This window comes from Herpailurus yagouaroundi, unplaced genomic scaffold, assembly GCF_014898765.1.
Source record: "Herpailurus yagouaroundi ecotype Mexico unplaced genomic scaffold, PumYag 196, whole genome shotgun sequence".
Lineage (NCBI taxonomy): Eukaryota > Metazoa > Chordata > Mammalia > Carnivora > Felidae > Herpailurus > Herpailurus yagouaroundi.
Genome location: NW_024412427.1, coordinates 34958090 through 34985654, shown reverse-complemented (window position 1 = coordinate 34985654; position 27565 = coordinate 34958090). Strand labels below are relative to the sequence as shown.

General features: G+C 41.8%; 1 protein-coding gene across 5 annotated transcripts in view; it reads left to right on the top strand.

Annotated features, from left to right (window-relative positions):
* The window catches only part of NAPB (NSF attachment protein beta), a 41488-nt gene continuing 13923 nt past the window's right edge, over positions 1 to 27565 (top strand). Inside the window, exons 1-5 of one of the 5 annotated variants that reach the window (XM_040447874.1) lie at positions 1 to 190; positions 16140 to 16219; positions 18894 to 19010; positions 20842 to 20888; positions 21038 to 21115. In XM_040447874.1, the coding sequence (XP_040303808.1) occupies positions 93 to 190; positions 16140 to 16219; positions 18894 to 19010; positions 20842 to 20888; positions 21038 to 21115 (420 nt within the window). In that variant the 5' untranslated portion in view covers positions 1 to 92. Of the gene's footprint in view, positions 191 to 6214; positions 6431 to 11617; positions 11687 to 16139; positions 16220 to 18893; positions 19011 to 20841; positions 20889 to 21037; positions 21116 to 27565 lie in introns of those variants that run through there. The other 4 variants (XM_040447871.1, XM_040447872.1, XM_040447873.1 and 1 more) reach the window with 4 other exon arrangements.

Sequence of the window (27565 nt, the reverse complement as noted above, 5' to 3'; positions counted from 1 at the left end):
GCCTGCGCGACCCGCTGCTGCGAGAAGAGGGTGAAGGCGCGGAAGGCGCATCCGAGCCAGGTTAGGCGGTTGTGGCGGCGGTAGCAGGCGACATGGACAGCGCGGGGAAGGAGCGTGAGGCGGTGCAGCTGATGGCGGAGGCGGAGAAGAGAGTCAAGGCCTCCCACTCCTTCCTCCGAGGGCTGTTTGGGTGAGCGCTAGACCGCGCGTGCCCTGAAGGGGTCTCCTTCCCAGGCCCTCTCCCTAGCTGCCCTACCCCCATGCGCGCCCTGTTGAATCCCCCCTCCACCTCTGGAACGCCCAGCGGCCCTCATTTCCCATACATCCTCCAGAGAGCTCCTAAGTCTTAGAGCCTCCCAGGGACCCCTCTCCCAAGAACGCCCCAGGGGATCTCAGCACCCCTGCGTGTCCCCCATCCCCTAAAGCCCCCAGACCTCTCCCTCACACGCTCCCCAGAACCTCTACAGTCTCTTGCGGTCCGTCAGCCGCAGCGCACCCTCCAGATATCCCCTGGGGTCCCCAGAGGGCCCCCCCACCCATCCACGCCCCCTCCGGCCCGGTGCTATCCCTGCGTTGTTGCGGGGGTCCCGTGGCCTCTTTTGGAGGAGGGCCGTCACCGCCGCGGCAGGACAGATTTGTTCTTTTCCACACGGCTGAACCCGCATCTCTCAGAGACTTGTGTTGGCCAGAGGCGACCCCAGGAGGAGCCGGAGGGGCGGGTCCGGGGACCCCTGCTCCGGCGCCTGGCCCGCGCATCTGGGGGCATCTGGCTGGGCGGTGGGCCCCGAGCAAGAGCAGACTGGCGCGGCGCCCCGGTTCCAGAGATGGGGTGCTCCTTTGCCTTGCGCCAAGTAGGCATTTAATAAACGTTCGTTGGAGAAGGAATACGTTTTCTCAGTATAGTATTTTTACTTCACCAGAGATTGATGGGTTTGCCAGGGCCTCCTGTTTGATTAAGGATAAACGCAGCTCCTAAGTAGGCGTCTTTTGGGAATTCCGTTAATTTTCTGTAATTTTCTGTTCTCCTGGGGTAAGGTTTTAAATTCAGACTTCCCAAAAAGCAGAGCCTGTACTGACCGTTCTGGGTGGTTGAATATGTGAATGATTCAGCTGTTTAGGATTAGAGAGGCTGAAATTTCCTGGTGGTGGTGGTGCTGGTGGTGCTGGTGGTGCTGGTGGTGCTGTTTTTCTTTTTGAAAGTGAAGATCCTTTGCCGACAGCAAGAACATATTTTTATTTTTGAGAAGGACCAATACTTAATTGTTACATTATTCAACAGTTTTATTTTATGTACTAAATTCAGTTTGGAATCTGCTTGTTTTGCCATCTTCATTCTCTTGATTATAATATAATACTTTACCATTGTGGATACATCTCCAGGAAATGCTTAGATGCAGGTTTCATGCAGTGCACAGTAGTACAGGAAGCAAAGATGCATAAAAGTAAAGGTTCCTAACCTCAAGAACCTTGGGAAGGGCATTTATCCTAGCTGGTTTCTAAATTCTCCTGTGATGTGTAGTTTGGAACATAGCAGTGAATTATAACTTTGTTCCCCTTTAAAAGTTATGATTTATAAGGAGCATTCTCTCATGCTTGATGCTAACACCAAACAATAGCGCCTTTCTGTGATTCACAAAGCATTTAAAATATATTTGAATAGAATTTAATGTCCTAGCACCTCCTGCCTGGAGGTGATCTTAATGTCACAGCATATTTCAAGTCAGGATGTGTTTCCCTGGAAGAGAATCTATAATTGGCAGAGGAGAACATTACAGCACTTGATACTTGTCTCAAGGGAACCCTCCTTTTTGTGAAGTGGTGTTGCGTTATTGTTTTGATGAAGCTAGGCCAAGTCTTGAGCCAATAATCCTAAAAGGATTTTGAAAAGGCTTTTGTTTGTAAACAAACATCTTATCTCTCCTTGATTGTTGATCACCTATTTCATTGACAGGCCTTATAGGAAGACTGTTGTCTTTAACCTGCATAAACGTCATTGCGTCCCAGGTCTGGGCGTCCAGGTCTGGCCTGGATATGGCAGGCTTTTGGATGGGGGGCAGGTTACTTAGCCTCTCCGTGCCCCAGTTTCGTCTGCTGTAAAAAGGGGTAATAATAGTACATCTAATAGTGAGGGTTCAGTGAGTTTATGCATGTAAAACACTTAGAACCATTGGAGAAGGTGACTATGATATTAATTAGTATACTTGCCAAAATTGTCATCTGATATTTACCAAGGAAGTAGAGGGCTAGACAGATTAAGTGACTTTGACAGGATTTCAGAGCCAAAGACCTTTAGGACTGGATCTTTGGTCCTTTAATGAAAGATTTGAAAGGGCTTTGTACCATGTGTTATTTATCCTTTGGGGAGTAATTGTGTTATTTTCAGTGATACTTGGTTCCAGGAAATCTTGGGGAAGAAGAGTACTCAGTTCTCTGAGTTTTAATAGTATATAATTACTTGAAGCTAAAAACCAGCCCTAGTTTCTCTGTCAGTTACTGTGGGAAGACCGATTCTGTATCAATTTTAGATGTTTAGAATCTTCTATTATGTCTGGCATCATCTGTACCTGTCCTCATCCTTCTAGACTGGGTTACCTGGTAGTCTACCCTGTCACCCTTCTTTTGATACAGAATTTTCCCATCTACTTGTTATTCTTTCTTGAAACCACAGTGTAGTCCACCTCCATGTCAGACTCCTGAATTAACAAAACTCACATACCGGTGTATCATCAGTATCAGTATCATTTGAGCCATGTATTTTAAGAGCCGACCGGTTCGTGCTTTAAAGGCGACAGATGATGCTGTTTTGATGACATGGCAGCCATTAGAATTAGAAGGTGCTCAGCCTATTGCAGCATATTTTACATGGACTCATTCTCATTATCCTAACTGCAGATTAAAATGTATTAGGAGCTCATCTCCTTCACTCCATGTTTATCCAGCACCCACACTGGTTTTGTGGCAATACTGTATTGTCACTACTATACTATAGCTCTTCCTTTTTTATTGCTTTCAGTAAGATTACATGAAAATATACATTGTATATTCCCGAGAAAAGGTCAGTCATGTATTCTGTGTACAAGGCACAAGTCCCATGCTAGTCTGCAAGATGTTCCTAAGCCACTAAGGGGTGCAACCATCACAAAATACCCCTTATTGATGTTCTCCTTTTCTTCTTGACTGCCATTTAGACAGTAGTGTGTTTTTGTAGTTGTGGGATTGAATTAAAACTTACTCTTTCTGAAGGGCTTAGCACAGTATAGCAAAACTACCACCCAAAGAGTAGCGTTTTCAATTTGTTTGTTCCCGGAGTGAGCTATTAAATTTTGTAGTTAATTTCAAATTCAAATGTAAAATCTTAAAGAGCTGCAAGTGAGATCTTAAACTGGCCTGAGTATGACAGTAAAGTAAAGTTTGGAGTTGCTAAGGCATCTCTTGCTGTCTTCTCCATCTTGTTTGTAGGAGGCCAGGTGGGGGCTAGTCAGCACAGTACACATGAAAGGGAATGGCTGCTTAAGAATGACAGTCAGAAGATGTTCTGCATGGTTAATACTGCCTTCTCCTGCTTTTGAATGCTGCCCAGTCATAAAGCTTGTAAAGAGCCATAAATTTGGCAGTGTCAAAGTAAATTTATTTATTTATTTTTTTTTTAAATTTTTTTTTTCAACGTTTATTTATTTTTGGGACAGAGAGAGACAGAGCATGAACGGGCGAGGGGCAGAGAGAGAGGGAGACACAGAAATGGAAACAGGCTCCAGGCTCTGAGCCATCAGCCCAGAGCCCAACGCGGGGCTCGAACTCACGGACCGCGAGATCGTGACCTGGCTGAAGTCGGACGCTTAACCGACTGCGCCACCCAGGCGCCCCTGTGTCAAAGTAAATTTAATGAAAGATCCTGCTGGGTTATCTTGAAACAATTATGAGTCTATAATTTCCTAGCTGTTTTTGAAAATTGGGAATATTTCTTAAACATTGTAGGCCATAAATTTTCAGTATTCTTCACTCAGCTTTATTTCTACAGAGATTGTGTTTAAGTTTTGCCAAAATATGGTGAGGACATATGATAGCATTTGTAAAGCAGTTAGCACCCCCTCAGTTACAATAGATACTCAAGTGCAGATTGAACGTTAAAAAAAGAAAAATCATTAAGCTCTGATTTACTTAGAGACAAGTAGTATAGTATATGAAATGTATATGTAAATTTCTTATAAATTTATTGTTAGAATATAAAAAATAGACCTACATATTGGGTAATTATAACATATATACAAGCTATAATAATGTATCCTATATTATTACATATAGGAAGACCAAACCTGGGTTCAGTCTCTCTCTATTAGTGTGGTGACCCCTAGCCCAGTAAATCATTCTTGGAGTTTGTTTTTCTCAGCTTTCAAATGGGCAAAGGGAAAGAATCTGCTTTTCGGAATTGTAAGGATTGACTGAGGTATTAGAATGCTTATTAAGCTGCATGGAGCTATATTACTGTTAATTTATGAACATTTGGTTTTCTAATATTAGTGCCAAGTTACAGTTTATGTATCAAATGGCAAACTCTTTCTAGATTGGCCTTATTCTGTTTGCATTTTTGCAGTTTTTGCAGTGTTCACCGTATATTCTCTCATTCTCATGAGCCCTGTGAGGTGTGTTTGTTTAGAAGAGGCAGAAGGGGACCCAGCACCCCAGAAGAGTTATATTTTGAATGTTTCTTTAATATGTGTGGAGACAAACATGATTTTTCTCCTTAGTTACTAATATGTTAATGATTGGATAGCCTCATATTGAACTGTTGGGGCGTTCCTTGAATTCCTATGGATTATAATGTATTATTTTTTAATGTGCTATTAGATTCTGTTTTTAAATATTTTCTTTTGAATTATTGTCTTTGCAATTCATTTGTGGATGGTCCATCAAGTTGAAGTATTGATGTGACAAGTGCTTCATGAGAATATAGACATTTTCCTTTCACCCGGTGCTCTGGTCTTTGAAGGTTCAGGTTGGAACCCTTTTCTAGTGAAATCCGGACTTTTTTGAATGTTCTTTATTTCAGTAGTTGTTTTCCTCTGTCACTTTTGTGTTTGTGTGTTTCCCTTCTCTCTTGATTCTTTTGATCCTTTTTCTCCTAAGAGCTAATATTTTGACTCAGAGGTATTATTAGTTTCCTGTTTTCTGCTTTATTTACCTCTGTTGCTCTCTTTTCTTTTGCCCTCTGGCTCCTTTGGGGAAAATGGAGGATGGAATATTTCAGTATTTCCATTATTTTAGTTATGTGGATCCAAATATTGATGTATGAATTTTCCTTTAAAACTGTGTTAATGTTTTAATTGTATCCCCCAGGTCCTGGTATATAGTGTTTTTTATTGTAATTCATTTCCCCTTTGACCCAAGAGTTGTTTGCAGGTTGTGTTCCAGATGAAGGTGCTTTTTTCTTGTATGTGATTTTTATTTTTTTATTTTTTTAATGTTTATTTATTTTTGAGAGAGAGAGCACAAACTGGGGAGGGGCAGAGAAAAAGGGGAACAGAGGATCTGAAGCAAGCTCTACACTGACAGCAGCTAGCCCAATGTGGGGCTCAAACTCAGGAACCATGAAATCATGACCTGAGCCGAAGTTAGACACTCAACTGACTGAGCCACCCAGGCAGCCTGATTTTTTATTTCTGGTTTTATTTCATTATAATCAGAGAACTTACTGAGGTTTTCTTTCCCACCTGATATATGATTGGTGTTTATGAATGGCCCGTGCACACTTGCAAAGAAGGTGGATGTTCTCCTCAGAGTGTATGACTTGATAGAGATCCTGAAAATCTAGGCATTGATTATGTTGTCAAGGCCTTTCACATTTGTGTTTATTTTTTGTCCCCTTGACTTGCTTTGGACTAATGGGTATAGTCATGTGTCCTCTTATAAGTGTGTTTCTGTCTTCTTGCATCTCTTGTAGTTTCTGCTTTATAAAGGTGTCTACTATGTTTTGGTATATAGATGTTCACAACTACTATAATTTCATTATGAATTGTATCTTTAGCATTAAGAAGTAAATTTCTTTCTTTTGATGTTTTTGAGCTCAAATTCTGCCTTGTTTGATACTGGAGTAGCAGTCCTTGCTTTCTTATTTGCGTTTGCCTGCTTTTAGGACTGTATTATGTAAGAGGATTGTACATTCTGCCTGCTGCCGTGTGACCTGTGCTGCTGGGCTCTGGGCAAAGTGCACTTCCCCTCCCCATTGAGTCTGTCCTGGCCCTTGGCTGACTTTGACTGGGGGAGCAAGTGCAAGGGGGTGCGCACTCTACCCAAGTGGAAGCTGCAGGGGCTATCCCTTGCTTCTGCTGTGGTTTTTCTCTGTCATAAGAGTACACTAGAGAGAGGGCTGCATTCAGAATAGAGAGACATGACACATGGAGAAAAAACCAGCACCATCAGCCTGCAATAACAGGTAAAGTGAGTGAGAAAGAAGCTTTTGGAGATTGGGCGGTTATTTGTTGTTGGAACAAATCAAATAAAAGTTGGTTGATGTATGTGGTATCCTTTTGACCATGTCTTTATTCTTAAACCTTTCAGAATAGCTTTATTTTAGTTGTATTTCTTGTATTGAGCACACAATATTGTATTGGCTTTTGTTTTCTGAGAAAATCTAAAAATCTTCAGTCCATTTATATTATTGGTATGACTGGTATATGATTGGTTTTTAATTCTGTCATCCTGCTTCGTTCTATTTATTATGTGTAATGTTTTATTTGCAGTCTTCATGTGATCTCTTTTCTTTGCTTTTTATTTAGGAAATTTTGTATTTTTGTTCTACTGGTAACCTTTTTTAATACCCTTAGCTCCAGTAGGCATCTAGAATTTGTTTGCTGTGAAAGACACCCATTACCTATATGCCAATCACTGAGCCTGTTCTAAATTTTCCCCTTTGTCCAGTGATATGTGTGTGGGAGGACAGGGTTCAGTTATTTGTACTTTTGGGGAACAGATGTTGGGAAGATCTGTTTTGGGAACAGATTCTGTCTCTTTTTGTTTGTTTTTTGTCTTAGATCTATAATAAAACATATTCCATGGCACCACCATCAGCATTTTTACTTATGTTCCCTAGTTATCTCATAGATGGAAGCCAGTGTGATATTCCTTAAGTTCTTGCTTCTATTGCTGGTATTTAATGGTTGGCTTGGCTGGTTGTGTAATATTTGGCTCACACTGTTTTTCCCTTGAGCTTGTTCAGAAATGTTCCCTATTGTTTTGCTTTGTATGTTGTCTTGCTTTGTATGTTGCTGTTGACGTCTGGTTGAAGTTAACCTGATTTTCTTAATTTTGTAAGTGACTTTGCCTGGAAGCCTGGAGCTTTTCTTTATAAAATATAATAGTTTTATTATATGTGTTTTACAGTAGACCATTCTGAGTCCGTTTTCCAGTACGTGGTAGGCCCTTTTGGTATTTTGATTCAGTTCTTCTTTTGTTTCCATAAAATTTTCTGAAAGTGTAGTTTTAAGTATTGTTTCAATGTTTTGATATATTTTACTTCCCTTTTCAGGGACTCCAGTTACATGGATTTTGGCTCTTTGCTTATCCTCTCTATCACTTTTTCTTAGATCCTTTTCCCTCCCTTGTTTCATTTCCATTCTCGTGGGTGTTTTTATTTTTCTCCTCAGTGTCAGTAGAATCTGTTCTCCCTGTAGGTGTGTTCTAGCCAAGATTTTATTTCTGAGATGATTTGGTCTTTTTCTTTCTTTCCTTCTAGAATTTCTAGAATTTGAAACGAGTTCATAGTCTTATTTTTTTGTGCATGTAAGGAAGGAAGAACTTCACCCTTTTTCTCTACTCCCCTGGGTTCTCCAGCTGGGGCTCTACAAATTAGACAGAATATAGACTAACAAGAATAAATAGTGTATTGAACATGTACAGTGATGGGTAACTCAAAGGGGTGATTGGAACTTGGGCTTATAGCATCTTAAAGAACAGTGCATTTGTAGAGAAGTGTCAAGACAAAAGGTTTTAGGCTTCCAAGAAGCAGCAGACTGGGGAACAAAGGAGTGAGGTTTGTTTGTGCAAGCCCATCTCCGTATCAACTTTCCATCTGCTTCACGACCATACAACTTTTCCAGGAGAGGGGATTTATGGCAGTCCCCATTTCTTAGAAGTTTCTGCATTTAGTCAAATAGGGGAAGCTCTGAGAAAGTGTCTTTCTGTATCTGCTATTCTCATTTTCCTCCATTCTCATTTTCCTTATGCCAAAGTAGTTTATTTTGAGGTGGCATATTCTGTTCCCCTGAATGCTCTTGCATTCTGAGTTTTGAATTTCTGAACTGTGGTATAGTTTCATATCTATAAATGATTGTTTAATAATATTTAAGTTATATGGGATTGTTTGCCTTGGGGTAGTTTGGGGGAAACATTTTTGTCAGCTGCAGAGTTTTTATTCTTGGAACATTGTAGCTTTGTATGGATGCTGCTTACCTTTTTTGTTTAGTGTTGGAGTTTCTTGGTCTCATAACAATGTGTTTCTGTGATGAAAGATGAGGGGGTTTGGGTGGTTTCACAGGTTTCTTAATTTGAACGCTCTCTTCTATTGATACCATTAAAGACTTTTTTTGATGACAAGTATAAGGGAGGGGTGAGTAGGGGCTTGGTGTGACTCCCAGTGCTGTGACACCCCTTTGTTTTCTAAGACTCTTATCTTCCACCACTTGCTGTCTTTCCCTTCACGACTAAGCTTCCATAGATCTGCCCCTGCCTCCCCCAGAAGCAGGGCCACCTCTAGCCAAGTTCCCCTCTAGTTCCCCAGGCCCAGTGCTCCAGCCCTCTAGGTCTCCACCTGGCTTCCATGTTCCCTCACTCTTGTGCAGCCCTTCCTTGCTGCTGGACCCTGCCTCATCCCCTCATGTCCATGCATTTCCTCCTGTCGTCCAGCAGGAGCAGTGTCACTGGCTCTGCTAGTTGGGGGTTTTTATTTCTCCAGTCTATTATTTCTTCATCTTGTTGAATTCTCTCTCCTAATTTTGCTGTTGGCACGGATTACAGGTGGTTGTATCTGCTCCTTGTTGATGTGTCTGGGTTTGGAGGATGTTAGGACAAGTTGGTATTTAGTCACTAACCACGATCCTGTAGAATTTACAGGTCTCATCAGTGTTTCTTCCAGATTGAGATTCAGTTTGAAGATTGAATTTTTATAAAGATTGAGATTAAATGTAAAAACTCATGGCAAGTCATGTTGTGCATGTCATTTCTGAGTTTATCCAATAATTACTGTTGTTCGTTTTCTTGTATATTTAAGTATCTTGATTTGTTTTATTAATAGGTCCAAATATACATTCTCTCCTCTGTAAGAAAGGTGACTCTCCATACCAAGTCCAGGCACTGGGACTGTTACCAAAATCAAAACCAACTTTCTTTGCTCTACATGTTCTCACAAACTTCATTTCAGGAAATGACACTTTTGTCAGACATTCCTTAAATGTCTCAGATTGTTTTCTGTGTCTAAGAATCTATGATTATTTTTAAAGTGAAAAGTTCTCAGAAAATGGAATCCAGAGGCCAAGACAGGGCACTGAGGCTGCATCAGTGTTGATGGTGTGGTCCTCATGCCCAGCTTCTGCTGGCTGCTCTGGTGGAATTTCTCTGAGGCCCTGGAGGGGCGGCCTGCTCTGTGCTGGCAGGACCTATCTAATAAATGACAGTGTTCCTATAGTCTGACTTTGTCCAAAACTGTGTCCTTGTCACTACTCCTCCTATTACTGTTTGTGAAAAAACAAATGACCTTGATCTAATGGTTTTATAGACATTTTTGGTGTAAGAGTTTAAGGTTGCTTGATGAAGAGCTTCTTCCTGCTGCAGACCTCTACTCTCTGCATCGCATGAAAGAAGTTGGACTGTTTAGAAATATATTAAACTTAGCAGTTAATTAATCTTGAAAGGGTTGTGTTTATCTAGGAAAACAAGTTTTTAGAATCTAGAGATTATAGAAATGAAGTGCAGATGAAAATAAGTTGCTTATGGAAGGTAAAAAATAGAATAAATAGTTCTATGTGGCTGTGATGTTGTGATATAATAGGAAGTATATATTTGTTCTTCATCCCTGGTTCCTGACACAGTAAAGCCCTTGTGGGATCCTGAGTGGTGAGGGTGAGAGAAGCCATTTCCTGTATGATAATAAGCCTCTTTCAACCATACTGTAGTGTATGCTAATGAGGTGACTGTTGGTGGGTTCCCAGTTGGCTTCAGGATGGGTGCTGGTTGTCAGAGGAGCCAACCATATGATTAGAGGGTTGGAACTTTCAGCCTCACCCCTAAGCCTCCCAGGAGGGGAGAGGGGTTGGGGACTGAGTTAATCACCAGTGGCCAGTGATCAGTCATGCCTGTGTATGGAACCTTAACAGAACTCTAAATGATGGGTTTGGAAAACTTCTGACGTGGTGAGCATGTGGAGCTGGTGTGGACGCCCCTTGCACTCCCTACCTATATACCTCCCTGGATACATCTCTTCCATTTAGCTGCTTCTGAGTTACATCATTTGTGATCATAAATAGTTTCCCTGAGTTCTGTGAGTTCTACCAAATTAATCAGATTGAAGAGGGGGTTGTGGGAACCCCTGATTTGTAGCCAAGTTAGAGATATGAGTACTTTGAGGACTCACTGCTTGAGATTGGTGTCTGAAGTGGGGGCAGTCTTGTGGGACTAGGCCCTTAACCTGTGGGGTCTGCACTGACTGGGTAGTGTCACAATTGAATTGAATTGTAGGACACCCAGCTGGTGGCTGCAGAGAACTAGAAAATTGCTTGGTGTGGAAAATGCTGCAGGTTTGATGTCAGAAGTGTTGTGAGTAGAGAAACAGTGTTTCTATTAATGGTAGAGATATTTTAAACAGATTCCTAATTTTCCTCTCCTTTTCTGGATGCTTTCTGTATTTGCTTATTGTTTCGAATGATATATGGGAACGCTATCAAAAAACTGCACTATGGATATAGTTTCTTCCATCCAGACTCTGAGAAGTCAGCATTATTATTGAGGCCTGTGTGCCAAGCCCTGTGGTAGTGTCTGTCCTCAGTCAGCCTATAGGCTAAAGTAATGTTGCTCATAGTGAAAATAAGGAGCTGTCCTGTTTGTGGGGCTTCTCCCTGTTTGTAGTCCTTTGGTGTAGTTTGACATCCCTTCAGCATACTCTGATGATAGGATTAGATTTTGTCTCTAATTCTGCTTTCACATTATCACAGCACTGTCAGTTATCACCTTTTATGATACTTTTACTCAGGTATTTTGTGATTTTAGAAGCAGCTTTATTTGTACCTCAGCAGTTGCCTCCTTTGCTTTTGGGTAGGTCTCAGGATGTGTGTGCCATTAGTCCTCATGATTCTACTTTAACGTCCCCCTCTTCCCACCCACAGTCTTAGAAGAGGATGTACTATAGTTGCCAGTGTTTTGTGGTGCTCTGAAATAGTTCTTACTCAGGATGAGGAAAAATCAAGACTTTAGATTATTCGAGGATTAATTGGTTTTTAAAAGATCAGTGATTTGTCTGCATGTAGATATTATTGGAGCTCTTTGAAATAATGGGATGTAATTTCCCAGTCTGGCTTCTTCTCCCTCTCCTCCCACCTCCCCAGCATCTGAATGGGAACAGACAGGATGGGATTGCTGCTCTGTAGTTCACCAGTGGGACATGTCATGGCTCTGACCACATCTTTTCAGTGGAACATGGAAGGTGGGATGAGTACTCTCAGATCTTTTCCAGCCCTGAAGTTAAATATTGTTTCTTCAGCATTCTGATCTCCTCTTGGGCAAGAACATTCTTTTCTTAGCCTTTCTGACATTTACTGATCTCAGTGAATGTCTCCTGAATAAGCATAATCAAGAAGAGGAGGGAGTCAGCCTTGCTCGTAGAATTGAGGGGTGGTGGGGTCATCTGGGGCTGCATAGTGGAGAGGATGGAGGTGGTGGTGGTGGTGGTAGAAGTGGTGGTGGTGGTGATGATGATGAAGGTGGTGGTGGTGGTGGTAGAGGTGTCGGTAATGGTAGTGGTGAAGGTAGAGGTGGTGAAGGTGATTGATGATGGTATAGGTGGTGGTGGTGGTGGTGGTGATGGTAGTGGAGGTGTTGGTAATGGTGATGATGCTGGTGGAGGTGGTGAAGGTGATTGATGATGGTGTAGGTGGTGGTGGTGGTGGTGGTGGTGGTGGTGGTGGTGGTGGTAATGGAGGTGTTGGTAATGGTGGTGGTAATGGTAGTGGAGGTGTTGGTAATAGTGATGATGGTGGTGGAGGTGGTGAAGGTGATAGATGATAGTGGTGGAGGGAATGGTAGTGGTGGTAGTGGTTCTTATCCAGGCTAGTCACTGTTTTCTTTCATGGTAGAGAAAGCATTTTCTTCTTCAAATTCAGGATAGGATAATCTCCAAAAATAGTTAAGTTTGTCTCAAGTTAGCTTTTCTTCTTGTCAGTTCAGTGCCATGTACTTAAATTATATCACTTCATAATGTAGATCCTCTCATAGAAACTTGTTTCTCTTTTCAAGGATCTTATACCTCATTTATAGAGGCCTCGGATAACAACCATTCGAATTATTTGAATGTGAATTCTGAATGTTTGTCCTTAAAACTTATAAAATTTAACTTTCACATGCATAGAACACAGTAGGCATTTGGAGTGATTTCAGAAGTACATTTTTCATGAATTCTTAAAGTTATGTTGTGTATGACAAGTGAGTTTCTCTGGTGCTTTGAAAATGAGTATACTTCTTGTGATTCTGTTTTAGAAGAGGTGAGGGTCTTAAGTCTTCATAAAAAAATACATTCATTATTTATATAATGATCACTGAATTTGACATCAGGTGTCAGCTCCACCACTGACTTTAGCTGGATGGCTTGGGCCAGCCATTGACCTCCAGGTACAATTTTCTCTTCTGTCAAATGAGTTAGCATCTTTAATGGTGGTTGTAATAAAGAAAATGACATAACATATGTGGAAATATCCAGCATAAACCCTAGCATAATGTAGGCGTTCTATTATTCCTAGCTGAATCTGTCTCTGAAAATAATAGGATAAAGTACATTTTAATTAAGCTGGTTTTATTTGAAAACCTTTAATAAGAATGATTGAACTATAATTACAGTGCAAGATTCCTGGTATGCTTTAGAAAAATAAGACAAGAAAGTGGTAAGTCTTTGTTAACTCCAAGGAGCTATGGCTAAAGATTGAAAACTTAGGTTAGGAATTTTCCATTAGGATAATTAGCTAATTGGTTTTTTTTAATGCAGATTTGAAGTTGAGAAAAAGGAACATGAGGGTGTGATTAAAGGAAAGCTTTGCTTATTCTGACACCACATTTTTGGTGTGGCTTGTCACCATCCTGTCATTTGCTGTGTGACATAGCTGCCAAAGTTTTTTTTGTTTGTTTTTTCCTTTTTTTGTTGGGGGAAGGGAGTGGTGCAACTTTAAATATAATTCACATACCATGTGATTCACCCGTTTAAAGTGTCCAGATAGCTGTGTAACTATCCTAACAGTACATTTTAGAATATCATCACCGCCACAAAAAAAAAAAAAAAAAAACTCTATCCTCCTTGCCCCTCCTCCTTTTTCTCCAACACTGTAGGCAACCTGTTTACTGTCTCTATAGATTTGCCTATCCTAGATATCCTACAATATGCTCATGCGTGACTGGCTTCTCTCACTTAGCATGATGTTTTCAAGGTTTATTGATATATCAGTACTTCATTCCTTTTTATTGTCCAATATCCATTCCATGTATAGACCACATTTTATTTATCTTTTCTTCAGTAGATGGACATTTAGGTTGTTTCCACTGTTTGGCAGTTATGAATAATGCTGCTGTGAGCGTTTATGTTTGTATACAAGTTTTTGTGTGGACATAGTGTTTTTATTTCTCTTGGGTGTATACCAAGGAGCAGAGTTGCTGTCTCATACAGTAACTATGTTTAACCTTTCGAGAAACTGCCAAATTAACAGTGGCTGTGCCATGTTATATTTGTACCAGCTGTATAGGAGGGTCCAGTTTCTACACATCCTCCCTAACATTTATTCTTATCTGTCTTTTGATTCTAGTCATCCTAGTGGGTGTGAAATGGGATCTCATTTGTGGTTTTGACTTGCATTTCCCTGGTGGCTAATGATGTTGAGCATCTTTTCATGTGCTTATTGGTTATTTGTGTGTCATCTTTGAAGAAATGTCTAATAGATTCTTCACCTGTTTTTTAATTGAGTTACTAGTCTTTTTTATTTTTGAGTTGTGTTGTTTACATATTTCAGATACAAGTCCCTTATCAAGACAGATCCCTTATTTGTTTTTTTTTGTTTTGTTTTTGTTTTTTGTTTTTTTTTTTTTCCAACGTTTTTTTATTTATTTTTGGGACAGAGAGAGACAGAACATGAACGGGGGAGGGGCAGAAAGAGAGGGAGACACAGAATCGGAAACAGGCTCCAGGCTCTGAGCCATCAGCCCAGAGCCCGACGCGGGGCTCGAACTCACAGACCGCGAGATCGTGACCTGGTTGAAGTCGGACGCTTAACCGACTGCGCCACACAGGCTCCCCGACAGATCCCTTATTTGTACAAATATTCCCAAAAGTTTTTATGCCTTCAGTGCATCAATCTAGTTACAATAATCATCCTGATTGAGTACCTACTCTGGGTCAGACCCTGCAAGGGCAACTATATATGGATTTTTTTCTTTTGATCTTTATAATAACCCACAAGTGTTATAGTGTCCGGATGGCTCAGTTGTTTAAGCGTCCAACTTCGGCTCAGGTCATGATCTCACGTCTCATGGGTTCAAGCCCCCCATCAGGCTCTGTGCTTACAGCTCAGAGCCTGGAGCCTGCTTCAGATTCTGTGTCTCCCTACCTCTCTCTGCCCCTACCCCACTCATGCTTGTTCTCTCTCTCTCTCTCTCTCTCTCTCTCTCTCTCTCTTTCTCTCTCTCTCAAAAATAAACATTAAAAATTAAAAAAAGATAATAACCCACAAGTATAGATCATATTATCCACTGTTTACACATGCAACAATGGAGGCCCAAAGAAGTTAAAGAACTAGACTGGGGTAAGACAGTTAGTAGTTACTGCCTAAGGTGTGAGTCACACTTGGGCCTTAGTGTACTGCTCTGGGACACGTATTGACACAGAGCTATCTGTGTCCTTCTGTGGAAGCACAGAGCCTGTTCAAGTTTCTGGCGTATGCGTATGTGCTCACTCTTGTTTAGATTGTGCCACTCTCTAAGGGTCAGCCTTGACCTCCCCTGTCTCCTAGTCCTTATGTCCTAAACCACTCGCACAGAGTGCTTTGTCTTCATTCTCTGGTTATTTATGTTTTCAATGTAGATAGACGAGGTAGAGACATCACTTATAGAGGGTCCTTAGTTTAGCTAAGAACAAGGTTGAATTAGAAAACCCTGGTGCAAGTTACAGAGGATTAGTTTTGCCTTTATGTGAGAAGAAATGTCTGAGCAGCTAGAGCTTTCCCTGAGTAGAATCAGCTGTCTACTGAAGAACTTTCCAGAACAGTATGTATTCCAGTAGCAATAGAGTTTCTTCCTCTCAGGATGTTGTAAAATACATTTACACATGGGGTGAGCAGCTGGACCCTGAGGCCCCTTCTGTGTTGGAGAAAGGAACATTCCCTGCCAGAGCTGATAATATAGCAGTCAAACAACATGGCACTTTCTTTTATGCTCCGGCTTCAACTTGTTATTGTTGTTGTTGTTTTGTTTGCTTGTTTGTTTTTGAATAAGCATAGTGCTAAACTCTTCCAAATTAACAGGGTAAAAAATGTATCCTTCAAATTTAATCCCATTTGAATAATATACTTCTTATTTCTCCACTTCATCCAAAACTACAATTTCCATGCATGAAAAGGACTCTGGTTAAGGTTGTAGGCTCTGAGATCAGCCAGATATGTATTTGAGTCTCAGTTCTGTGACATTCTTGTTGTGTGACCTTGCGTTAGTTACTTTTGTGCCTCCGTTTCCTGATTTGGAAAATAGGGATAATAAAAGCGTACCATTTGAGCAACTGTTAAAATTCTAGACTACTTGGCTGGCACATAGTAAGCATTCATTAAATGCTTATTATTTAAGGGAGGGTGAATTGGAGATGTGGATGGTTGCTACAGTAAAACTTAACCTCATTTTTAAATTTTTCTCAGAGGAAACACAAAAATAGAAGAAGCTTGTGAAATGTATACCAGAGCTGCAAATATGTTCAAGATGGCAAAAAATTGGAGTGGTATGTATAAAGTTTTTGTTTCGCTTTTCAGACAAATAACTTTAAAATCATCTTGAAGGAGGAAATAACTGTCTGCATTTCCTCCTGTTGGCTGAGACGTGTGTGTGCTGAATAACTGGTGTGGCCACCATGGTGTGGGAGAAAAGAACTTCGATCTAAGTGAACAAAGCCTATTTTTCTTTACTTACACATTGGTTGAGAATTTCTTACTGTGAGAACAGCTCTGTGGTAGCTGATTGAGGTTCCATTGAGAAATGTGACAGTCAAGGTGTTATTTTTATAAACCCCAACAGATTTACTATCACTTTTTAACATAATGCTTTCTATCCAGTGAAATTACACATAACAAAATCAGTGGAATTATTTTATTGGTCTGAAAGGGGATAACCCTTTATAACACTGATTTGGGAAACAAATTCATCCCCTACCCTTGTGCACAAAGAGGGCTTGTTGTCTCTGTGATAGGGTATTTCTTTAGTGAAAATAGAGACAACCTTCACCTGGAGCCAGGGACATTGTTGTCTAGCCCTGGCCTGTAGCTGCTGCTTGATCTAAAGTAGGACCCTTACACTCTGCAAGTCCATTTCCCCATCTGCTTTTTCCCTAGCTTTATTGAGATATAACGGACATAGAACATTGTCTAAGGTTAGGGTGTATGTACCTAGGGTGTATGTAGTGTGTTCAAATCAACCCATTAAGGCTGACACTTTAAAAACATTTCAATGAAGAAATTGCTGTAGAAATATATGAATGTGAAAGCCCTTTCTGACTGTAAAATTCTTTTATAGGTTTAGTTTTAGGTTAAAAGGATATATTTCCAAAATGCATTACACCTGAATTATAATGTATTGAAAACAGTGGAGGAGAAAGGAGTATTGTCTCAGTATTTGTATCTCTTGCATGGTGTAAGGGTGTGGTCTAAGGATAGATTTGCATGTACTAATGAGAGTGGCCAGCATGTGAAAAACTGGAGCCAGCCAGTACAGTGAAGCACTATAATTGGGAGGTCCATGTTGTAACTGTACTCTCCTGAGGCAGAGCCCATCAAGGCTGCCATTCAGTTAGCCGCTCCCGAGGCACTCCCCTGGCAGCATCAGCCTTGACCCCTTCTCCGGGACCCCTGACCCCATAATCCACAGTGTAAGAGTTAAAGCCTGGTAGGTGGGGGCTCTCCAGTCCCAGCTCCAGCTGGGGGCCAGCATCCTAATTGCTCAGCCCCTGTGCCATGTAATGGCTGAGTATTTTCAAAACTGCCTGGGCACTCTTTTTGTCTTACACAGAGCCAGAATTGAACCTGGGCAGGCTGGATCAGGAGTATGTACTGCTACTTTTCCCTCTGGTGGAAGTGCAAAAACCTGAGTAGGAATTGTGTGGTTACCTCTGGAAGAGGGGTCAGGACAAGGGATGACAGCCAAAGCTTTAGTTGAATTGAATGCTTTATTTCTTAGTACCAGCAGTGGGTATTTTGGTGTCTCCCACAATTTTCTGTACTTCTCTGAATGTTTTTGAAATGGCTACAAATAGTATATTTTTTTAAGTACTAAAAGGTCTCATGATGTTCTTCATCATGTTTTTCCTTGTAGAGGGAATTCTTTCCCCTCCATTCCTATTAGTGCTGACTTCCCTATTCCACACCTTACTGAGCTGTGTTCTCCACGGGCCTCATGTTTTCCAGTCTGTGGTAGTTCTCTCTGAGCCAAGAACCTCATGACAGTGGGGGGTTATCCTTGTCCAGGTTCCTCGTGCTGACATTTAAAGCCTCCCAGAACTGGCCCAATGGCATCTTCAGCCTTCATCTCTCCTGCCCATTACATTTATCCCTCCTGCAGGCAGCATGGACTTGTCACCAGCCTCTGTTCCCAGCCTTTTCTTGCCTTCAAACATTTGTTCCTTGTTCACATGACTGCTCTGCTGTGGATTCCTTCCCTCATTCTTTTCTGCCCCTCTAGAGTCTACAGTCCCTGATCAAAACCTTTTCTGAAAAATTTAAGTGCATAAATCTTTACACTGTACCTCGTCCCAACAGAAACCTCAGCAGCACCTTGTAACCAATCCCACTGTATAACCAAACCTGCAGGGAATGTGCAAGTTGTCCACACTAAGTGGGAGTTAAAGTCAGGTTAAACCTCATATAAAGTTCAGTCAGATTTTGTTATAATTTAAGAAGAAACTTTGAGTTTTGAAATTGTGGACCTAACATTCACTCTTGAGATACTTACTTTGTTCAAGGAGCTTCCATTAGCAGTTTCTTCAGTGATGACAGCCAAGGCCAGTGGACACTATGAGATAGAAAGATGAGCAAATAAGTGTCCTTGACCTCAGTGTTTTAGCTTTCTTTAAACATGTGTGGCTTGAAGCCCCAGTCACTGTTTAGTATATGCTGGGGGACAGAGTTGAACATGACTGGCTTTGGTACTAAATGGAGGCCCATCACTGAGGTGCCACTTGGGAGGTCTTCTGGGGCTGAGAGAGGCTTTTGTCACCGCTTGAACTTGTTTCTGTTTTTTTATACACACCTGAGAGGCACTTGATCACATTTACACATCCTTCTGACTGCAACGCTTCTTTTCAGTGACATGGAACTTTTCTAGGAGTAGGTGCAGCACTTAGAGCATGGGCCACTCTGGGGACACTTGCTCCTCTGTGATTAATTGTAGTGACTTGTCTTCCTCAGCTGCAGGAAATGCATTTTGTCAGGCAGCCAAGCTCCACATGCAGCTTCAGAGCAAGCATGATTCTGCCACCAGCTTTGTGGATGCTGGGAATGCTTACAAAAAGGCAGACCCTCAAGGTAAGACATGCCTCCACCTCTGCATACCCAGGGCCATCGGATCAATGTTGGGGGCCTTCTCTCAGGTTACGCTGCTGGACCTTTGAGTCCTGTAAAAAAGAAATGTTTGTGCTTTGGGATAATAGAGATTTTAGTACCTTCAGGGTTTTTTCTATAATCACTTTGAGCTTTTACAAGGAGAAATTATGTTCAATTTGTCATAATACCTATTTTCTTAAACTCCATTCACGGTGCATTTTGGAGAATGTTTTGGAAATTAGCTTTAATTTTATCTACATCTTATTATTATCTTAATTTTATGAATATATATTACTCATTAAATAAAAGTAATGGTCCTTCACTCCTAAATACCTGGTACATTTTAAGATCCAGTTAATGGGAGATTGTAATATCTGATAGTTAAAAACAACTTATTCACACAGTATTCATCTGACTTTTTTAAAAGTACTGGTTTTTCAAGTACTGGTTTTGAAGAAATAATGAACTTGGGTATTTAAAATGGCAAAAGTTTACAAATGTTATTTCTTTTTTAGTTAAGAGTATACACTTAGCAATTAAAAGCATTAACGTCTTCCCTGTGGCACATGCACTGGTGGCTGTGGAGCCTCCGTATTTTTCTTTTAGCAGTGCACTTTAGCACAGAAATCTCAGCTTTTATGAATGTATCATTGAGAACTAAGATACTTCAAGGCTTTTGTATAAAGATTAATTGCATTCTGTTTCTGAACGTGAAAAACTGGACACAGCCTAAATGAACAACAAGGGTGGAATAATAAAATTATAATGCATCAGTATTCCAGGATATGATGCAGGCATTAAAGTCCCTGGATTCAGAGCATCTCCAATGACCTGGTAAATGTCCACATGGTAACCAAAGAACCACACAAGAATTGAGGTCTCAAATTTATTAAAAAATTTGTGCACATGGAAATGCATCCAGAAAACACTGGAAGGAAAAGTACATCAAAATACTAGCAGTGGGTTTGAGTGGCATTGTGGGTAGCTTACTTTTCTATATTTTTAGAGGTATAACAATTCACATTTCTTACATAGCTTGGGAAGAAATTGCTTTTAATTTTGTTACTCTGTGTTACCTTTCTACTTTTCAGTCAGGCCTTTTCTCTTTGCTTACCTCCTTTAAAGCAAGAACAATAAACTTGGAGCTGTCATCTGTATGCTAGCATTATAAGCACCACCACTTTGTGACAGGAAATTTGTTGGCTCAGTGTTTTAGAAAATGAATAGAATTTATTAGCAGTATCACTTACTAGATTTCTTTTTCATACCCCAAAAGTTAGCATCTTTTAACATTGTACAAAATGCTGACTTCACCTAAGAGTTGTGTGAACAGGTATTTTCAAAGTGCTTTTGATATTGGCTGCATGAAGAGTTGAGTCTATTGAAGTGATCTTCCTTGTGAAGGACTGTCTTCCAGAATTCATATATATACATGATATCAGTGAAGAATGCATTTACACATCTGTTTTAGCAGCTAGAGCTGATCAGTGTTGATGACAGCCCCCATGGCTTTGTCTGCTCTTTAATGCGGGCTTCACCCTGGCTGGGTCCTCACTGTCTGGCTGAGACAACTGAGCCAGTCCACCCCCCCAGCTACAGTTCCCTACTTGGCACTGAACCTGCTGGGGACTGAGCATACTGTGGGGTCTGGCCTTGTGTGATTTCTGCTTGCTTTTCACTAACTCACCTGCGTACCCTCCACCCCAAGTGCAACCTCCTTAACATTCTAGTAACAGCCAAGAAGATAGGCTCCCCAGAACCCTCTTTGACTGAATGGATTTTTCATTGTTTTTCTTAAATGCCTTCGCTTCAGAGGCTATCAACTGCTTAAATGCAGCCATCGACATTTACACAGACATGGTAAGACCCTGCCTTGCGTGAGCGGCTGTGGGGTGGAGTCCTGGAGATGGCTTACAGTTGTACTTTTCTGTTGTTTTTTGCTTCCCAAAGTGTTTGGCTTTCAAAAAGGTGAAAGCAGAATGGGACTCTGTTTTTTGTTTTTCCCGCAGGGAAGGTTTACGATTGCAGCCAAGCACCACATCACCATTGCAGAGATCTATGAGACTGAACTCGTGGACATCGAGAAGGTGAGCTAGGGCAGTGTACACCACAGGTGGGTGTGAGGCAGGTAGACAACATGACTTGACTCAGGGAGCCCTCGCCCTTCCAGTGGAGCTGAGTGGTGCAGAACTATTGAGATTGCTTCATTGTAGAGATGGGGGACCTGGCGGGCTAAGGTCTGGATAGGCTTCTCTTCAGGGACCTGAGAGCTGGGTAAGATTTACCAAGCCTGCCCGCTCTCTCTGCTCTGGGTGATTTGTGTCAGGATGGTGGTGTTTCCAGAAGTCTTCCTTTGGGCTTCAGGAAGGAAGCTTTGGGACTGCAGGGGTGTGCTCACCTTTATAATTTAGGCCCTGACCTGGAGGAAGAAGGGAACTGAACACTGGCCTAGCCATACCTCTGTTTCACATGGGGCTGGTTTTCTGAGCTGTGGTTTATAGCAGCAAAAGAAGAGAAGAGGAAACACTGAGCACCACTCTTTCCCAGGCTCTGTCGTTGCTTGCATGCTGTGAAATTTTACCACTTTTTAGCTCTTATAGCACAGAGGCCCCTTTATGGATGTGGAAGTTAGGGCTCGAAAGGACTGAGCTGCCTGGAACCACTCAGATTGGATCCAGCAGAGCTGATGCAAAGCCGGCCCCAGCACAGGGCTTCATCCTTTATCACCCTGTCTTCTCAGTCACAGGATCACCTGCAGGGCTCAGGGCACCTTGGCAAGAGGAAGACATTTGTCAGATCCCGAGACTCCGTCAGCTCAGACTGGAGACACAAGTTTATGTAACACCGTCCTGAGTACTGTGGGAAACCAGAGGTGTGAGTGAGAAAGAAAAGCGGCAGTGGAGGCCAGTGGTTCCTGTCAGGCTGATGAGCACCTGGCATGCTCTTGGGGTTACAGTTCTGTCCTATCTGAGTGGTCAGGGCACTCCCTGAGCCCCATGCAGCATCAGACGGGCATCCTTCTTCCTCTTTTATTTCATGCCGTCTCTCTGCTTCTGGAACAGGTGACTGATGGTGCCTCCTCTTCTCCCCATACTCTAGTGTGGGGCACCCTGGGGCTAACTCCTTGTCTTCTCTCTCCACATTGCTCTCTTGGTGCTCTCTCTGCACTCATCGTCACTGCTTTACAGACTGTCTGCCAGTGGCTCACAAGTCTATCTGCAGCCCAGACCTCCCTCCACACCTCAGATCCCTGTATCCTCCTGTCTGCCAACCATCACTGCCAGTCCAGTGTGTCTGAGACAGGATTCCGGGGGGGGGGGGGGGGCCCCCGCTGTGATATTCCCCCTCCGAACCACAGGCATCCTCTTTTTCTCCACATCCAGTCTGTGGGCGGTTTCTACAGTGTTGTCCTCTAAGCTCCCAAGTCCCCGCCCCCTCACTACCTCCTTGTGCCCCCAGCTTTCACTGGGTCACTGCAGGAGCCTCTAAACTGGCCTTCCTGTTTCTGCTCCTGCTTGAGTTCTGAGCCCTGGGCATAAGGTCCCCATCACCCTTTCCTTTTGGATTCACTCTCTTCTCTGCTTTTGTGCATTTTCTCAGGGAAAAGGGGGCTTTATACTAAGAAATAGCAATGTTGACTAAAATCCTAATGGAGCATCAAGGAGGTAGGTGTAGTATGGCAGCCACTTGGAAGTTAGCAAGACAGGTACTGTTGCCAACATATGAGAACTTTTCTCCTGGTGTGAAATGATAATTTCATATATATTACACTGGTTTTTGTCAATAGTAATGTCCCCCCTCCCACCAGTGTAACAGAACAGCCAGAGCAATCCTCATCTAAAGTAGATCAGATTGTGTCTTCACTGCTTACAACCTGATGTTACCCCATCTTCACTCAGAGGAATAGCCAGAGCCTTCAGATGGCCTCCGAGGCTCCACTGATTCATCCTTCACCCTTGTGCCTCTCTGAACTCTCTTCTTGCTCTTCCCCACCTTCTTCCCCCGAGCTATATACCATGCTGTGGCCTCCATGACCTCTTTGCTGATCCTCACACATGCCAGATGAGCTCCTGCCTCAAGACTTTTGCACTGTGTTTCCTCTGTCCTTGGGGCTCTTCCACAGATGTCCACATGGCTTACTCCCCTTTGTCCTTCAAATTTTTGCTTAATTTGTTGCCTTTTCAATGAGACCTATCATGACCACTTAGTTAAAATTGGAACCCCATCTTGTCACGAATACATACCCAAACACCTCCCCCAACTCGGCTTTTTCTTTTTATTGCAGTGCACATGTCACCTTATGTCATATGCTACAAATGCTTACTCATCATTCCTGTTATTCATCGTCTTTCCCTACACTAGAGTGGGCACCCCATGTCAGCACGGAGCTTTGCCTCTTGTTTACTGATGAATCCCAAGAACCCAGAACTCTATGTACTTAGTAGACTCTGACACCCCTATCTCTGCCATAGCAATGTACCTGCCAAAGCACATAGAATCTTCGTTTGGGGAGGTGTCTCTGACTACTAAAGTTGGACTGGAATTGTTAACCTTCACCCTCTGACTTCATGCTGATCACCACCTTGTGGTTATGTAGCACAAAACTCACTGTGACTTATTTAATAGAATTCATGATTTGGCCATTTTGTCATATATGCCATGGTTTTCTAAGGGTGCTCCAATCTTGACTAAATCAGAGCCACTGACTGCATTGCATGTGGCCCTTCTCATCAGAGAGGTTATCTGCAGACCCTGGAGAGGATGGGGAGACCCAGACCTGAGCCCTTCTGTGCTCCCTGCTGCAGAATTGGTGATGGAACAGAAAGGAGATGGGTCTGGTGTGGCTGGGGTATTTATTTTTCAAGGTGTCTCGGGTGGGCACAGTATCTTCACCAAGGTTGAATCATCTTAGGGGGACAAGCACTCATGCAGACCATCTTTCCAGTGGAGGCTCCTTCGTTGGCTTCTCCCAGGGTGGTCAGGAGAGTACGCTGGAGACAGGAGCCTGCAGCACTGTGCCGTCTCTGCTGCCAGGGCATGCTCTCGAGCAACCACTTCACACATGGGTCTCCGTTTGTGAAATTCAGGGTGGATAAAATGATCTGTAGTGTTCTCTTGTTTTCCTTCTTTTAAAAAAAAAAATGTGTTTTGTCAGCTTCTGAATCCCCCCAGAACTCATGGTGCTCCTGCCATTCTGCAAGTTGCCCAGCAGGTGGCATCTCCCTACACTAATGTGACATGCCCTTTTAAAAGCAGTTTAAGAACCCTACTCAGCATGGGGCACTTGGGTGACTCAGTGGGTTAAGTGTCCAACTTCAGCTCAGGTCATGATCTCATGGCTTGTGAATTCAAGCCCTGCGTTGGGCTCTGTGCTGACCGCTCAAAGCCTGGAGCCTGTTTTGGATTCTGTGTCTCCCTGTCTCTCTGCCCCTCCCCTACTCATGCTCTGTCTCTCTCAAAAATAAACAAACATTTAAAAAAAAAAAAAAGAATATTACTCAGCACACAGAGGGTTACCTTGCATATTCCCTGATGTTTGGTTTCCTGTGTTTAGAAATCATTACCCTTGCTTCCTTGGTTGGACTCACCAGATTATGGTCAGTACTTGAAATTTAAGTTTGAAAATCAGTTCTATTAAGGTACCTTACATTTGATTTATTACAAATGAATTTCTTCTCTGTTAATATAAGCCACTGTATGTTCTATAAGTCGTGCACAGACTTTAGCTAGTGACCAATGAAGTGTGTGAAGTTTCAAAGGCTCACATTATTCCTTTGATTTCATGAAATAAAACATTAAACAAACTAATAAATGGGTCCTTTTCAAATGGGCTTTTAAATGACCCAGAGGAATTGTGACCATTTCTGTTTCAGCCCCTGGAGAACATGATTTAATACTATTGGTTACCATGTAGGATGTGCCTATGGCAAGTTCATGTCCTGTCTGGAGGTATATATTCTAAAAGAGTTGATCCCATCTGAAGGTTAAGCTGACCTATAAAGTGGACTCTTAAGCTTGAGATGTGGAAATTGCATTTGCTTTAAGACTGATGAGGACTGCAGTCCTAAAGAGTGTTGTCTCTCATTTCAGGATTCATGTATTTTCCAGCATTGTGACCTTCACCAGATTCCCCAAAAAAGAATATGAGTGTAGTTCCTTTGGTGGGCTACTTAAATAACAGGATAACAGGATGATTTTGTGTTTGGGTTTATAGTTATGTGTGCAGTTATTATTGCTGGCTGTCTTCTACTTTTGATATTTATCATGGTCTGTTAAATTGTAAAAAACAGTGGGTAATTTTATAAGGTGCGAGGGTCTACTTGTGACTGGTAAATTTCACTGCATGTTAAAGCTCCAAACTAGGTGTGAACATCCAATGATAACCTGTGCCAACCTCTTTTCTCTGAAACTTCTCTGTTAAGCCACTAGATAAGATTTGCTTTCAACTATAACCTCTGTCAAAACTTGGAAGTATTATAAAGTTTCATTATTGGCTTAATTAGCACTATTAAAAACTAAGCTTTAAATTTATTTTTACTGTGATGACTCTAGCTGTAGTTTACAGTTACATTTTGATGAACCAGCATCATTACTTAATAAGTATTAGGTTAAACCAAATTGTCCATATTTGGCCACTTATTTTTACCTCAAAACCGCAGTTACATACAGTTAACCCAATACTGTTCATTGAGTTCTGGTGTTGTGAGAACTAGAAAGATAAGTAGTGAGAGTCCCCACCCCCACCCCCTGGCCCCACTCCCTGAGGTTATATCATCTGACACTCTTTAGTAAAGATTCAGTCACATTTCTCTTACTTTACCCCATCTGTTACAATGGAAAACTGTGTTAAATACTTTTAGAGAGCGTGGGAACAGTTCAAAGAAGATTACTTTCGATTAATTAGGAATTGACTGAAACACTTTCTGGGCATTCCAGATTAAGATATTGGCAGTAGTTTAGTAGGGGGCTTTCACTTGAAATGCAGTCTGCCTTTACTCACTTAGCATCTGTTTATTGAGCACCTACTATATGATCAACACTCTGCTAGGTTCAGCGACATAATGGTGACACCTGCCCTTAGAGAGCTTACATTTTAGTGGGAGAACATATATATTCATCACATCATCCCACACATTTGTGTATGTGACAGCTCTGATAAGTGTGCAGGGAATCTATTCCAGATAGTTTCCCTATGTGTCTATGTATGTGTGAAAAGAGGACTGCAATGTATCTGTTCTTTCATGGCTGTTTGTTAATTTAATATTACATGGAGAACTTTCCATATTGATACTTTCTGTCATTATTCTTAATCTTAGCATAGTAGTTTATTATATTTAACCATTTACATTGTTTCCAGTTTTGCCCCTGTTATAAATAATACTCAGAAGATTTGTTTGGGGAGTATATTAGTTAGGGTAGGCTGACCAAATGAACCCAAAACATAATTATTCAAGCCCAGAAGTGTCAGTTTTTCACAAACCGTCCATGATGCTCTGCAGTCCAGACATGGCTAATGTTGGCCTCAGAGGTAAACAAATTTTGTAAACCAAGTCAGTGTTGGTCTTGATCATTACACTAGTACCTGCAAGAAGGTGGGGGCTGAGGCTTTATGGCCAGGTCTTTCTGCTTCCAGTCAGCTCCCAGGAACCACAGCTAGAGTGATCTTTAACATAGTTCCCTAGCCTGTTTGTTGTTTTCTTGTCTTTGTGCCTCTCTGTTCAGTCATTGGGTAGGACTTCCTTGAAGCTATGGGCTTAGTGGGAAGGGAGCACCTGTAGTCTGATACCAGCCATCTTCCTCTTTATGGCTTACTGGGAAAACCTTGAAATTTAAGGCAGAGGTCTACAAACCCACCACCTGTTTGTGTATACCCAAGTTAAGAATAGTTTTCATGTTTTTTAATCATTAGTCAGAAAACAGCACTTCACAACATGTAAAAACCATGTGAAATTAAAATTGTCCATAAATAAAGCTTTTGGAACATAGACACACTCATTTGTTTACTGTTTGTGGCTGCTTTTGTGGTACCGCAGGAGAACTAAGTTGTTGCAACACATCATATGACTCACAAAGCCTAAAATATTTATAACCCGGGCTGTTACAGAAAAGTTTGCCAGGCCCCTAGTTTAAAATGTTCACACTTCTCTTTTGCCATTTGGGGTATAGAAGCCATTGGCCTTTCCAGTTGTATGAGGCCCTATCACTGGACTTTGTTTTCTTTCATAATTGCCTACAAAACAAGCTAATTATTTCCAGAGTTCTCTCTTACAAAGCTTTGCTGAAAACAGCAATACACACTATTATCTGTCTCTTTCCATACAGCTTCTTCCTGTAGAGTTTCTGGATCCAGTAGGGATGTGTTCTGCCTTCTGAGCTGTCATATGCTTGATTTCACTAACTGTTATGCCACAGCATGACAAGGGCTTCTAGCTTTCCAGCTTAAAACCTCTGTTTCCTCTCCACTTGACTGTTAATTCATCACCACACATTTTAGATTGAAGGCAACACTATTATTCTAGATGACACTTAAGGTATTG